The 15,763-nt window shown below is 32.8% G+C and overlaps 1 protein-coding gene across 2 annotated transcripts in view; it reads right to left on the bottom strand.

The window, feature by feature from the left end:
- LOC109595679 (acetylcholinesterase) overlaps positions 1-12,364 on the bottom strand; it is a 102,763-nt gene extending 90,399 nt beyond the window's left edge. For both annotated transcript variants that reach the window (XM_020011097.2, XM_049964905.1), the window contains exon 1: positions 11,064-12,364. In XM_020011097.2, coding sequence (XP_019866656.1) covers positions 11,064-12,210 — 1,147 coding nt within the window. In that variant the 5' untranslated portion in view covers positions 12,211-12,364. The remainder of the gene's footprint in view (positions 1-11,063) is intronic.
- Positions 12,365-15,763: the final 3,399 nt, after the last annotated feature.

Genomic DNA, 15,763 nt, shown 5'->3' with positions numbered 1-15,763 from the left:
GAAACTCCAAATATGCTAATATTCAATCGATTAGATGCTCTCCTTTTCATAAATAATTTAAGATGCATCTTATGTCATATGTATTCAGTTAAATTAACTTTGGAAGAATTAGGTACTATACATGTAAAGGTTAAGGCTTTCGTGACCATTGTTTCCATATCTATATTTGTTAGGGTTTATAGGTCGTTAGTACTCCTGGATCACAACATATAATTTAACTAAGTATCTTACCAATTGTTACAACTTCATGTTAGAAACACTCCAACCTTTATCAAAGATTCCACTCATTTTGTTGAGATATTGAAAGGTTTACACTTTTTTACTTTTCACTAAAGTTCCTATCAACGAATTCTTAAATATAATATCAGAAATATTCCTCCAGACAATATGAGCTATTTCGTTTGGAACAACAAACTCTGTTTGGTATCGTTACATGGATGATACATTCTTGATATGGAAACATGGACAAGAAAAACTAGATCAGTTTCTAAAACACCTACACTCTCAATATAACAATGTCAAATTCACAATGGAATTAGAGAAGGAGGATGTCCTAGCAATGGAAACAACTTCAATAGGAAAGAACTATTGAAACTTGATAAAATATGGGCACCAGTGCTCAAAAACACCAAAATTGCTAATTGTTAAGATCAAATGTCAAAGAGACATGAACCAAATCAGACCTCTGAGGGTGCTAGCCACTCGTGCTAGCGAAACGTCAGGAAATAATTCCAACAAACGTAGACCAATAAATCCGAACAAATATAGATATACTATATACGTTGCTTAGGAAAATATTTATTATAGCTGTTACTATTCAAATATCACATATTTTTATATGCTATTTTATTTTGGTGAATAAATAGACGTCACGTAGTGAACGGCATATAACCCAAAATAAATTGCCGTCATATTCAAAAGCCATCGTTCATTTCATTTCCGGCCTCGAAGTAGAGGGGCTCGAGGTAAATGAAGACGATAATAAAAGAAAAATATATTCCTTATAAATGCGTTAACGGTAATATATTCATATATTCCCACACGAGCAAAAGAGGTGGTTAATGTAGTCATTTTTTCCTCATATAGGACGTTGCGCCGCGCTGTGTATAAGTAGGGGGCGGGAGTCTGAGGCTCACCTCAGCCGATGTAATGGATTACCGTTATGAAAAAGGCTCTTTTCGCCGTCACACACACCCGCCCGGGCATTGTACGAGTTCGGGATCGTTTCGTGGGAGATGTGGGCGGCCCAAAATCCTGCTCAAATCACACCACAAAAGATCGTAGTGGCTTTTTTTCTGTGGGGAACACGCAAGTGTTTACAGGTATTGAGACGTTACGCCAGAAATGAATAATCCGTTGACGTGATATATGAATTTAACAACCAGTTGCAGGTTTTCAATTTTTGATCAGTTAATCAAAAATAATTCTATAACAGGTTACAGTTATTAAAATGTATATTAACTAAATATTCAGTTAATTTCAAGAATCATTTTAACATTGTGTATTCAAGGAAACAATTCTCCACGTCCTACAAGGGTTTGTCTATTTTTTACGATAATTCTAAATTTTAACTATAAACTTAAACTAATAAATGTCAACACTTTTCTAATTTAGAAATCAACACGAGTAAGATTTTTACTATACGTAGTCGCTGATCCAATGGGTTTTTAAGAAATTGAATATTAATCAACAACGCACAGCGGTAAAAAATCATATTATTATTATTATTAATATGTGTAATAAATAAACTAAAAATAATTCTGTAAATGTAACTAATTGTGAAAAAATTAATTTTGAATAATATGTTACTTTGAGCTTTAAATTGATTAACAAATTATTTTGTGAGTATTACGATTTTGTATCCTATTGTAAATTGTATGAGAACATTTATATTGTACATCATTTATAGACAAATATACATTTGTCTATAAATGATAGGCAATAGGCAACCAAGTAGGAGTATATTAGAGTAGGGTAAATAAGAAAGGAAATATTTAAGATATAATTTGGCAACAATGTTGTTTAAAACAAAAAAAAAACAGAGTTGGTACAACCAACCACATTCATCAAGTAATTCAAAACTAGATGAAGTACCACCTTACAGTACCTTAAATCACCGCCTATTCACATCTGTTCTATTTTCAGAAGTGATAAAAACGGTTGTTTTCAGTAATGTTTTCAGATTTTTATCCGAGACACAAACGACGTTATTCTGTCTGTTTAAGTACCAGATTTTAACTTTCATTCGTTATTACTTTTCAGACAATTTCAGATTTTCTTTCAATGAAATAAACCTTTTTGCCAGATTATTATTAATAATAGTATATAACCTTCTGATTGGATGATCATCTTAAGACGAGAGTGGAATAACGAAATCAAAGGTTCAAAAAAATCTAGTAACGAGTCTTTCAAAAACACTTCAGGTCTTGCCAATCTAACATCTTCGTAATCAAATTACCTTGAATACCTGTTACAATTGGTATTGTTTCTAATAGTATTTATAAAAAATCAAAATGTAATTTTGCTTCAATATTTATTTCCTTTATTTTTAATTTAAATCTTTACTTACAAATAGTGCAAAACCCATATTTCATTTATTGGACGGACGGACTAGTTAACATAATGTATAAAATAAATAAATTATTTAATTTATTATTTACTCTATAATTATTATTTTATGAATATTATTATTCAAGAGTAAATAAATAACATAACAACATTTATGTTTTAATTCTCTAGAGCAAAAAAATATGTATACATTTAAATAAAAATTGCTCAAATAAATTATAAATACTAAATGAACTATGAAAAATTGTAAAACATTTGTAATATTAAATATTACTTAATAAAATGGCAATTTAGTAAATAACTTTTTATCACACAAACATTCAAATAATAAATATTTGCTATTTATTGCGTATTTACATTTCATTTGTCATAATATGACAATATTTATGACACAAACATTTGTATTATTCTAAATTAGGCAAATTAATCTTAAATATTTTATAGAAATGAATAAACTTTTATTAATAACAGTTTCAAAATCATATTTTAAAAAGTTATGGCACGTAACTTATTAAAATTGTAATGCTTTTTTATTTACCGAATTGCCTCGAACCATATGGATAATATCAACTTTTTTAGTGGAAAAAATTGTTATGTGGTACCTTATTTATAAGGTATCGTAACTCCCTGTTCAATGTAACTTAACTGAATAATATCAGGTAAGTAATTACAGACTTATTACGATTTCTTGAATGGTCTAAATAATGTTAACAAAAATAATAACTAAAGTGTTTATTACTAAAATATTTCATATTGCTACAAAATTCACAAGGAAAACAATTTTAGTATCTAATTTACTACTATACTGCTGGTTGCTTTTTCAACATCATTATATTATCTTCGGATAGGTTTGACATAATTCTTTTATAAGCAACAAAAATATTGAAATCAAAATGTTAAATTTTTTAAGCGTCGTGTTTGAATCATCTGAGAAAGAATTTTATTTTAAACTATGTAAACATTTAACCACACAATGGAAGTTAAATTTATAAATGCTCTGCGGCTAAACTTTTATTACACGAGTTGTCAACTATTTTAATTTATTTTTTATAGTTTGTACTCATTTTAGAGGATTAAAGAAAATTTATGGTTACAACAAGTATTTTTCATGTTTATTAATGTTTCTGAACAAATTATGAGCATTAGTATTATATATTTAAAAATGATACTGACCGGTTTGTAATAAGTTAAAATATCATTAATTATTATAAAACATTTAATTAGCGTCGTACCTACCCCCACACCGTCAGTGCAGGCAGTGCCAACGTACAGTCCGATCCGTTTAGCGCGGGCATTTCCCTGTGGAAATGGAATTGGTGATGGAGTGTAGGCTAACAAGCTGTCGGTTGCAGGAGGACAATGGCCAATCTCGGTTTGGTAAGTGAGGTCGCAGTGCCAGCGGTGGCGGCCGGGCCCCGCCATCTGTGCAACGTTCAATTAGAACGCGGTCCCTTCTCGCCCGTTCCCGTTTCCGTTCCGGTTTCCGGGGACGGGAACGGCGGAACGGGACCGCGACAATAACGCCTCCGCCCGCACACGATTGTGTGGGCGACCGTAACGTGTTGAACGTGAACGAATGGTTTAATTTTCCATGGGAATTTCGATGTCTGATTGGTTTGTATCTGTTTTTCGGTGAATTTTCCGCCGTTTTTTCGAATTGTCGGCCCGATTGAGGTGTCGAACAATGGTACCGGTCCAAATGTACATTAAACAAATGCGTGGTTTTCAAAAATATTCCATTTATTTATTATTCCATTTTATAAAACAATGGAAGGTCACTTTTTAAAACTAGAGATCAAATGGATTAAATATATTTGTTATATTGTTTAAAAGTTGGATGTTTAAAAATATTTAGTTTATTTTGATTTATGTTCAACAATTCCTTTTCATCATTAAATAAATGTTTTTATTTAAACCAATTATTTGAATATTTGGAAATGAATTTTGTTCGAAATTTAAGCTTTTTTATTCCATTTGTTTTTTACAAATATTTTATTTTCTACAAATATTCATGTATTGTACAGTTTAGTAATTAAACATTTTATTGAATGTTTAAATTAGATTCTGAACATTCTCTGTAAAAAAGTATACATCCAGTAAAAATTAATAAGTGTACTCGTGACACTGTTTCGTCTAAATTATCAAAATCTTCCAAAATATGAACATTTTCTTCCGATTTGACAACCAAATATTACATTGGAAACATTTTGAACACTTTTAAAAACAATGCAAACGAGGTTAAAGGGAGAAATATTTTATAAAACAATATTTTACTGCATGAATTTCTTGTTACATAGTATCAAATATATTAAATTTTTCCCCTAATTTAACGATGAATTCTCTAATTTATAATTACGTTTGCAAAGCAAAAACTGTTTTTTGGCTGAGAAAGTGATGGCGACAGATTTTTGGGATAGTCATGGATTTATCTTAATTGATTATCTTCAAAAAGGAAAAGCAATTACAGGAGCATACTACGCATCATTAATTGACAAGTTGAAGGCAGAAATTGTGGAAAACGGCCACATCAGCAGAAAAAGAAAATCCTGTTTCACCAAGACAACCGCCGTGTCACACCTCAGCTGTCGCCATGGCAAAAATCCACGAATTACGGTTTGAACTGCTTGATCATCCGCCTTACTCACCAGATCTAACTCCAAGCGACTTCATTTTGTTCCCTTATCTAAAATCTGAGTAGTGAGTTCAGCGAACAGTGAAATTGTCACTGCTGTGATTCCATATGAGTTTGGTTGTGTATAATAGTATTACTGTGTCTTAAAATATTCCAAAATGTAAACGGTCTTTTCGTTGTCACACGTATTTAATACTTTCCTATCAAGTGTGACCCGCAAGGGAGTTGCAACCCCCAGTTCGGGACGCTGTTCAATGCGAAATCCATTGTTACGGCAGATTGACACTATATACAGTGACCGATTGGATTGTACGTGTAATTCGAAGCGGACGGTATTATTTCGGCGAGAGCATTTGATTAATGTACATGAATTCGGTCTCACGGAATTCCACAATTAGTGCATGTGAGCGCGCCACTCAAATTACCCCAACACCTGCATAATACAAAGTCAAATAATAACTAGTGTGAGGAACCAAAATGACTTCAAACAAATGGCCCATTTTTGTTATCACCGTGACGGAAAACGTTTCACAAACACGAAGTTTTAGGATAGAAATGAAAACTTTGATAACTGTCAATATTATATTTTAGAAATTTTTGTTGAAATAATATTAAAACTATAAAATCCCAATAGGGAAAGGAAGCGCACAGTCTTAAATTAATAATTTAAGGTAATTAAGTCTAGAGATTTAATCCAATAAGTTACACATTGAACTTAAAGGTTAAAAATAGATGGACATACTAATAAATTGACACAGATCACATTTTGTCCTCCTTAATTTGTTCAAATTTAATCGCCAATTATCTATTTATCTAAACTGCACATTTTGCGAAGATAAATCTGCCCTACTCAAGACATTCAGAAGTATCTTCCTAATCCCAGTATTATACGAATGCGCAAATATCTGAACAAATTTACGCGAAACGAGAAATTAAACCGAGTAAGATTTATCTGTTGGTCTGATTCGCGACCGAAATTGTTAAAAAGTAAGTCACGTGAAGAGTGTGTCGTCACGTCCGTCCATAAATCATAATGAATGGAAGAATAATGGGCACCACCAGTCACCACGAACCAACATAGGAACAAATCTAAAACCGTAATAAGCCGTTTGATTTACATAACTCTGTCACTGCGCAAATAAAACCACGGTTTGGTTGTGCCAGATCCGTTTTAGACACAGTGACTGTGGGCATTTTGCTAAACGCCGATGATCCTTCAGACTTGATCCTTGAGAGGATTCGGGCTTGAATAATGTAAAGTCGCTTAAAATGACTCCGCTGTTGATTTAGCGGATTTCTCTGTCCGATTTAGTCCTTACATCCACTTAAAACTACAAAAGGATTCACAATTAAAGCGGAAAAAATTGCCATTTTCTTTTCTACTCATTATGTGCAATCAATATTGTAATGTCAAGACTAATGAACTGTTCTCTGGCAAAATTCTGAAATGTTAAAATGTCAGATTAAATTAGACGACGGCCGCAGCAAAATTCCGTTCTTGTTTCCCCAAATCTAACATTGCCCGCTGCTTTGTGTTGGCCGAAGAATTTTATTATTTAAATTCGCCACAGTTGGCACTTACAAATCTCCATATCCGGTTACATTTTCCTGCCGGCCGTTTCAACGATATTTAAACATTGTCCATCCACAAAGAAAATTCTCGCTCTAATGTCCTGGACGGAAGCGGCAGAAATTGTTGCTAATTAATGCAGCTGACGCTAACCGAATGTCGAAAGGTTTTTGCTTTGCTCTTTGTGCGTGTGTTAGTTAGTGCATCTGTTGTTTTGTACCTTTGTACAAGCTTTTCTGCGCTTAATGTGAGAGATTCTGAACTGGTATCACAAACACAATGGAAGCACAATTTATATTATTACAGTAACATCATCGAAATATAAATTTTATGTGAGTGTTTCAATTTAAAGAAAATTTGGCGACACATTCTACTCAAAATTGAGTAGATTTTTTGTACTAATGTCAGTATGATTAACTGTAATTGAAGCCATCCATGGACGTGTAGACAACAACTTACGTAAGAGTGTTCTGATTTCGTTAAACTATGCACCCCAGAGAATGATAAGATAAACATTTTTTATGGGGAAATATGTACCATTGCGTATGGTAGTCGGTCCCATTTAATTTGACCTTATTGGCTGCGTTACCTTATAATCCTTGACAATGATGTTTCCCAACAAAATAACGTTAGATTGGATGTAAAATTTTTGCCATGACCAGCAAGACTTCCTGACATGACTTTCAATCAAATTCAGCCTCCCCACCAGTTTTTGACGGACTTTGAAAGTTAAATTAAGTACTTCAGGACAATATTTATCACTTCATAAAATTAATATCAAGGTAAATCAATGAGTACCACTTTCCTCAACTTGTCCACTAAAAATCAATCTGAACGACGCCTTCCGAAATTGTCAATGACATCTCTTTCTCTTGCAAGTTTAATTCAGTAAACACCGGCCAGATTGCCAGAATCGCAATGGCATAAACGTGCAATAAATAATGTCTAATGGTTTATCCCGTTAACAGGATTCTCTGCATTGAATAATGGAACACCTAACGATGTATTTAGTATAAGCCCATGTTTGGTTTATCCTTCCATAAAAATAAAAGAAATAATCTTTGCAAGCAAATTTACAAGCTTACTCCCAGACAAGACTCTTCTGAAATATCGAACCTGTACCATACAAATTCGAGAAAATACACATTGCGGAAGTCCAAATTAGTGTGACGTGCAGTTTATATTTTAATTTCGCAATACAACGATTACGGTGAGCCTTTTTATCTGTTTAAAATAGATTAAATAATAGCTCCTTAAATAATTCAGTGCGTCACCGGAACTTGGCTGATAGCTGGCAATAAGACAACAGATCTATTTGTAGAATGAAAAGCGTTTAATGACCATAACATCCTTCGGGTGTATGTGATATTTATTGTTGATAAATCTGGCAATTATTTTATTCCCATTTATGTTCCCGAATTGTCTGGATGTAACATATCTTTTGATTTTTTCAACAAGTAATTTAATAACCTAAAATATATATTTTTAATATTAATACTTACAAAAGAATCAAAAATTAACAAAATAAAATTTAAACAAATCAACTAAAAGAACATGTTTTGTTCAGAAGATAAGAAACAAATAAATATATGATATGTATGAATTGTTTTTGCACATCACTTACCAAATTATTTATTTTTCTATATTATCTTAACAGTTCCATTATTATTTATAGCAATAATAAGATATTGGAATTTATATTTACAGAGCAATAATTAATAACATGTTAATAATCTACGTACATGCAAATAATAAATATAATCATTTAGGTATACTTTCTAAAAATTATATTGTACAATAAAAAATGTAATTGTAAAATGTTGCATTAATAAAAATGTTATTGTGTCGTCTATAATGAATAAAGCTTATAACAAATATATTCTAACAATTTAATAAATTTCACTATTTACATGTAAATAATGGGGTGTGCAGACTTAATACCTCATTCATGAAATTGTTAATAGATATTAATTTTGAGCACAATGTGGGTTAACACCTTAATCCATTTATAAGTTTTCAACTTATCCTGTACCTGTCCGAGTTATTGCAACCCATGTTTCTGTTTCAAGGACGATAAAGCTGTCATATCCGTTGCAATTAATTTGAAAATGACAAAACGTGTCGGACAACGATTCAGTGAAGTAAACACGTATCTCAATGTCACCGATGTCAATAAATGTCCGTGAAATCCATAAGATCTTGATGACCGAAAATACTCCACAGACCGGGCGCAACGTGGAAATTTTAATAGTCACGCGAACAGACAATTATTTTTTTTACCGCGACTGTAAAGTTTTGGTTCCGTTAGGTTTTTTAATAATGATGTGACAATTTACAATTTTTATCGGGCCACTTAATCGGTTTAAGGTGATGAATTTGTTGAAATAAATTGAACTCTTAAATATAATTAATAATCTCGGCGTTTAAAAGTTTTTTAGTAATTTAAATAAAACTTTGAGGGTGCTTGGCTCAATAATTAAAAACGAAATTGAAAACAGCGTCAATGTAATTCGTCATTTAATAACTTAATCGGAAACCAAATTTGTTCCAATTTTAATAATCACTTTTAAAATGATTTTTTAATTAATAATAATTAATTATTATATCAGTATTTTAATATTATAAACATTTAATACATACTTCTTAAAATATTTTAATAATTTTTTTAGAATAATTGAAATTTATATTAATTTTTACGAAAGTATCATATATATATATATATATATATATATATATATATATATATATATATATATATATATATTCTATTTTTGACAATGTTCATCATTCATTTCATAATAATAATAATAATAATTTTACTAATAATTATTAGAACCACAAAAGTATGTAAAAAACTGTTTAATTTTAGTAACAACAGAAACTTCTCAATGGTTCAATGAAAAACTAAAAAAAAGAATAAAAACAGATAATGAAAAGATTCCAAAATAAGCAGTTGAAATTGCAGTAGAAACTTTTCATAGCTATTCGTTTTACATTGCGTTTTCCGTATGTGAATTCGGAAACAATGTAACTTGGTCGAATGACTCGAACATGCAAAAACGTTGTGTAGGTCATAAAAATCGCATTAAACTACCTCCTGACATTGATTTTGTTTAATGATAGACGTTGTTTTTTGAAGTACCGAAGGTTAAAAAGATCCCGTCATCAGGATTGTGGAACTGGAACCGATAACTCCGAGACCTTGCGTGACTTACGACTACTCAATCGTTTGTCCATCCACACACTTTCATTTCCCTTTTTTTTCACTAAGTGATTAACAGATTTATGTACAATTTTTCACCTAATTTATTAAGCCAATCCATTTATTTTGCCTCCATTTCATTTTATGTGCGATGTATATCATACATTTTAACAAATTTAATTAAATTTACTAGTGAAATAGCAAATATGTAAAAAATCTGTGGAAAACTGTTTAATTAAAGTTAAACACATAAAATGGCGCACTTAAAGTGATCCATAAAAATTAAATTTTAATTTTTAATTAACCGGAATACAATACCATTAAAGTTAGTTGTAACGTTAAGCTAGAAATTACCAACAATAGGCCCTGTTTTACTTTTCTAGAAAACTTAATATCATTGAATAAAAACAAATTGATAGAGTGGTTTATAAAGTCGTAGAATATCAATTTCTCTGTATAGACTGTTGAACATTGAATTTAGAAAGGATTTAGGTATTGTTAAGTCTTTGAAAAAGAATATTTTAAAACAGAATAAACTTCTGTAAAAGTTAATAAATGCTGCATAATTATAAACTGATTTATATAACTATTATTATATTTTATAAAATTTATAATAAAATAAAATAATACTCTATTTGAAAAGGACTAAATAACAATGAAATAAGGTTTCTTTATTAAATCACTTAAAATATATATGCTAAAATCTCACATATAAACAAATTCAACATATATGTCCATTCATAATAATTACAAATGTACAATTAACTCGTAATATTACATATTTATGCTTTAAACGATGCACCAGTGGCGTATTCATTATATATAGTAACGCAGGGCTATTTTTAAAAAAATAGTAAATGTAGCTATAAAAAGAAAAAAATGTATGTTTTTTTAATGAATATCACATATGTATCAATATTCAAGTAATTTCATCCTTAAATAACATGTAACGTGAACATTGTGACATAATTGCTACGCTCCTGCACAACATGCAGTAATATAAATTGTTTCCAAACGTAATTGATTTTAAAATTACTTGTTTAAATGTATCAACTTCATTAACTATTGTTCAATTTACAATAACTGCTCACCTTCGTCGTGGTTACTTCCCAACAAGATCTCCATATCTTCATAATCCCCTTCAGCTAACATTTTCATCGGATGCTTTGGGAGAAAGACCCCATCAATTGTAGGTGTTGAGGGAAAACCCAAAATTCCCGTGTAAGAGTTCCATTGCTGCAAGGAGATGGTTTTTGCATCGACCGCCCTCATACAGTCCATTACTTGATGAGGCTGCGTCTCCAACAAAGAAACATTACAGCCACAGTCCTGCACCAATATTCTGCCAATTTGTTCAGCCCTTTCGCCAGTCATGTAGCTCCAGGGCGCATTCATAGTGCCTGATTGGAGTATGCCTCTTTTAGCTAGGCCTTTGGTTACAGGACTAATTAGATGAAGGCTCACCGAGCCGCCACCTGCGGACTCCCCGAAGAGCGTAATTAGGTCCGGATCGCCGCCAAAAGCGACTGCGTTTTCTTTGATCCAACGTATGGCCATTGCTTGGTCCCACATGCCCATGTTTCCAGGAGCTTCTTCGCTACCTCTGGGAAAGTACTTGTTGAGGTATAAAAATCCAAATGACCCGATGCGGTACTGCATCGATGCTACAATAACATCGCTTGTAGCCGCGATCAAGTCTGCATCGTATATGTCCAAAGTTGAAGTACCGCTCATGTAGCCTCCGCCATAAATCCAAATCAAGATGGGAACTTTCGGTCGTTCCTGAGGAGGTTTGTCGGCGTGGTGTCGAATGCGCAAGCGCTGTGGCACCCAAATATTCAAGTACAGACAGTCCTCCGATATGTTTGTGTTAGGATTCCACATCTCCTCACCCTCAAATCCCGGGAAGTACTCATAACGTTCCTGGTAACAAGAATTGGGCAGTTTGTTGGCCTCGAGTATTCCATGCCAGGGATCTATGGGGACCGGTCTCCTAAATCTCAGCTGTTCGATCGGTGGTTTCGCGAACGGGATCCCGGTGAAGACGTGCACCTCACGACTGAGCACTGTCTTAGAAAATCCACGAACCAAACCGGTGGTGGTCTCCACCACCAGGGGATCGCTGTGAAAATCCTTGGACTGGGACGAGCGCGTGGTGGTCTCCTCACTGGGCCACGAGTATCCACACACGGAAGCACTAACATACACAAACAGACACAGAACAGATATCGGTCCCATGTTTACGCTTCGCCTGGACGCCGTTCACTGACTCGAATGAAACTTGTTACATGCCGGGATGGGAACCGCGGGAGATTCGTGTTGGCAGGTGGTCGTCGCGACGTGCGTTTCCAACGGTGAAAGGGACGCACGAAGAGACGTCGGCCCTTCGACGGTCTGGCACCAACTGTGGATGGCGTACGACGCCGCGAACGCTCGAGGCTTGCGCGACCCCCGACTCCTCGGCGACGATGATTTCGTTCCACGACGTCTCTCTCCCGGCCTGCGGTGGCTAGGATGCCCACTTTTTTTCATCGGTGGCCTTTTTCAATTATATTAAGCATTGCACTGCACGTGGTTGTTCGATTTTGCAGGCTCCTTGTTTGATTTATTGCCGAGGGGAACGTTATAAATTGCGCACTTTTACAAATAGCGAATGTGGTTTATTTTTTATAATTCACTTACAGGGGTGTGTGTATGTTTACTAAATTATTAAATTTATGCAATATACTTACAAAATGTATTCCTTCCTTCATACATAATTTTCAGGATAACAAAAAAGATAAGATTCTAAAAGGATTTTGCCAAAATATAAACTTAAATGATGACGAACGAGGAAATGTTTAAATCTGTGTACACTAACTCTCCGAATATAAATCCACAAACAATCCTCCACAATAAAATCACACAAAACTCTCGCAAATTTACTTTTATTTCGCAATTTAGAGGGGAACGTACTCAGACCGAAAGTCGATTGCGTGTGCTGAATTGTGCATTCTGAAATTACATTGTTAGGACTAATCCGGGTCAGTTTACTGTATTGTATTTTGGACTGTCCTACGAATAAAACGAAAAATTTAAAGTATTGTTCTATTAATGTATCCTAAATTAATATTTCAATATGAGCATAAATATGATATTTAATTTTTAAATCTTAATTTCGAATGTATATTTGTTCATTTCAACATTTCATCGTCAATTGATTTGATGGATACAAATAGAGTAAGAAAATACCTCTTTACAAGTTTAATTGTACTACAAGACATTGTATAAACACACTGATTATTTAATAGAGAAACGACAATGAATAAATGAATTCGTATTTACTTACAATAACATTTGAATCGTCAGGTTGGAGCTTGGTTTAATTCTTGTTTATTCTAGTTGCTACTACAAATGATTTAATTTATAACAGTAAAATATTGTTCATTTAATCCTCTTTTATTTAGTTAATTAGTTTGCTAAACTCATTTTTCTCCACAGTAAAATTAAGAAATGATAAATTGAAGGAACACTCGTTAATTAAAATAATTGTATTAATGGATTGACAAATCAATGATAAATATAAATCAGCACAAGACAATTCAATATTAATTTGCAGCAGCTACCCGTGTAGATTTTAAATGGGGAATCCGTTTAATCGGAGCCGGTAGCAAACGGCTCTGCAACAAATCTCCAACCACAATTACAAGCTCCATGCTCCAAAGCCATTATTAAATCTCTAATTGTGACTTACCATCGTCTTCCTGATTACTCTTTACTTTTATATTTTCTCTTCTTCCATTAGAATTTTTATATGATAAAAGAGATAATATTGGAAAAATGGCGCTTTAATAAAAGGATGTATGCACGCGAAAGCGGTTGTCGGTCGTTGAAAGTTCATGCATTTTTACAACGGCAAACTTTCTGCGAGTATTGTTCTCACATCAATTTATTACCATCACGTCTAGACATAAGGGAGATTAATGGAGGCGCGGGACACAATAGATGATTTTATGGTGAGCTCCTCCAAAACAATTGTTAATATTTCGTTTAGAAACACTTTCCTTAAAAATTTTGCAAATTAAATGATTTCTAATTATAAAATCCAATCAGGAGCACAAGCTAATTTACTCTATTGTCATAAAATCGTGTTTATTTGAACGTTTCGCTTTATTGCAGGTTAAATACGATAACTGAACACCATAACTCATACACGTGCCCGTTACCGTTCTTTTTTATATCCTTTGCCTGTCGGAGAACTTTCATAATAATTAAGACGAAACTTCCAAAGAAATATTAAACACGCCACGGTTCGCTTGTTGAAATTTCTTGAATGTACGTTTTACCTTCGGCCGAAGAATAATGGCCAGCAGGACCAATTAAGTGATAGTAATTTGTTCCGATATAATCCCGGGTCACGGAAACGAAGGTCAGCGCTTCAACGTTTGTGGAATTATGACTGGGGGGTCGATTCCACTCGGCTTGGATGTTCTTTAATGATTCCACGCATAGGATTACACACACCGCACATTTAGGTCCGATTACTTCGTTTGAAATACGAATTCTGGTTAGTAAAAAAGTATATTTAAATAAGGAACCTAGTGAAACGAATTAATTAAATTGGATTTTTGACGAATTGTCGGGATTCACACCTATTCGCAGACGTGTACTGTTTTCACATTAGCAAGAGGATTTTGGCGACGAGTTTTCCATTAAATTACCATTTAATTTAATCTAAAAGTCAATATTTGGAATGACATAAAGCAGAATATATTATATAGTAATCTGCGTTCAAACTGTTAATAATCTACGGTTAATGAACGAAATAAATTGCTTTACGGGAGCTGTTAAGCGCAATAAGGCCGTATATATATATAAATAAATGTATGCATAAATTTGCATGAATCAACTAATTTAATTAGGCATTGTGACTATCTGCTTTTCCTCTTAATTATTACGATAATATTAATTTGATAGCTTAATTAATAATTAAGATATATTTGTGTGCATTTGTAATGTGTTTTAATTCATATTAGGCCTCCACATAAATTATTATTTAAGTATTAAATTAAACCTTTCTCATTTAAAACTTTTAGGGATTTGCTTCCACACTATGTGTGTGAAGTTTGGGTTTTAATGTTTAGATGCAGATAATAAACTCATCAAGGATATTAACTAATATATATATAAACTATCCAAACTATTTTAGAGTTGTTAATTATAAATCAATAACCGTTAATTTAGATGAAAAGCGTTTTCTATCAAAATAACTAACGGTTTATTCAACTATCCAACTAGTTTGTGAACTTGCCAAGTTTGGACATTTACCAACCATATCCGGCAATTTAAAAAAGCCTGAAATACCTCAAATTTGTTGACTAGAGTACATTTACAGAAAATATTGTCAAAATTTCATTATTCACATTTGTGGTTTAAATTATTAACTACATATTAATTTATTATTATATTAACTTAAGGGATGTACCATAAGTAAATATGTGTCTAGGAATAATCCATGTAAACTATGTTACATGCTCCTCTCTCAGTCTGATTGTAATTTACCATGGTACATATCAAATGCATATCAACCATTTCAACATTACAATAAATCTCCATAATTCCCAATGCGCCACAAACAGCAGCTTGCAGACCATATCCCATCAGCATCGCAGTTATTCTTTGATAAACGAAAAGTGCGCAACAACAAATCCACCATAATAAGCGATATATTTACAGATTCGCATTTGACGAAGTTCCTTCATTGAATCACCGTCTAATTGAACTAACTATCTGTCGTCTCGCATTGCACAAA

This window comes from Aethina tumida, chromosome 3 (genome assembly GCF_024364675.1).
Source record: "Aethina tumida isolate Nest 87 chromosome 3, icAetTumi1.1, whole genome shotgun sequence".
In the NCBI taxonomy this organism is placed as follows: domain Eukaryota; kingdom Metazoa; phylum Arthropoda; class Insecta; order Coleoptera; family Nitidulidae; genus Aethina; species Aethina tumida.
This window is presented reverse-complemented; position numbering and strand designations above follow the sequence as displayed.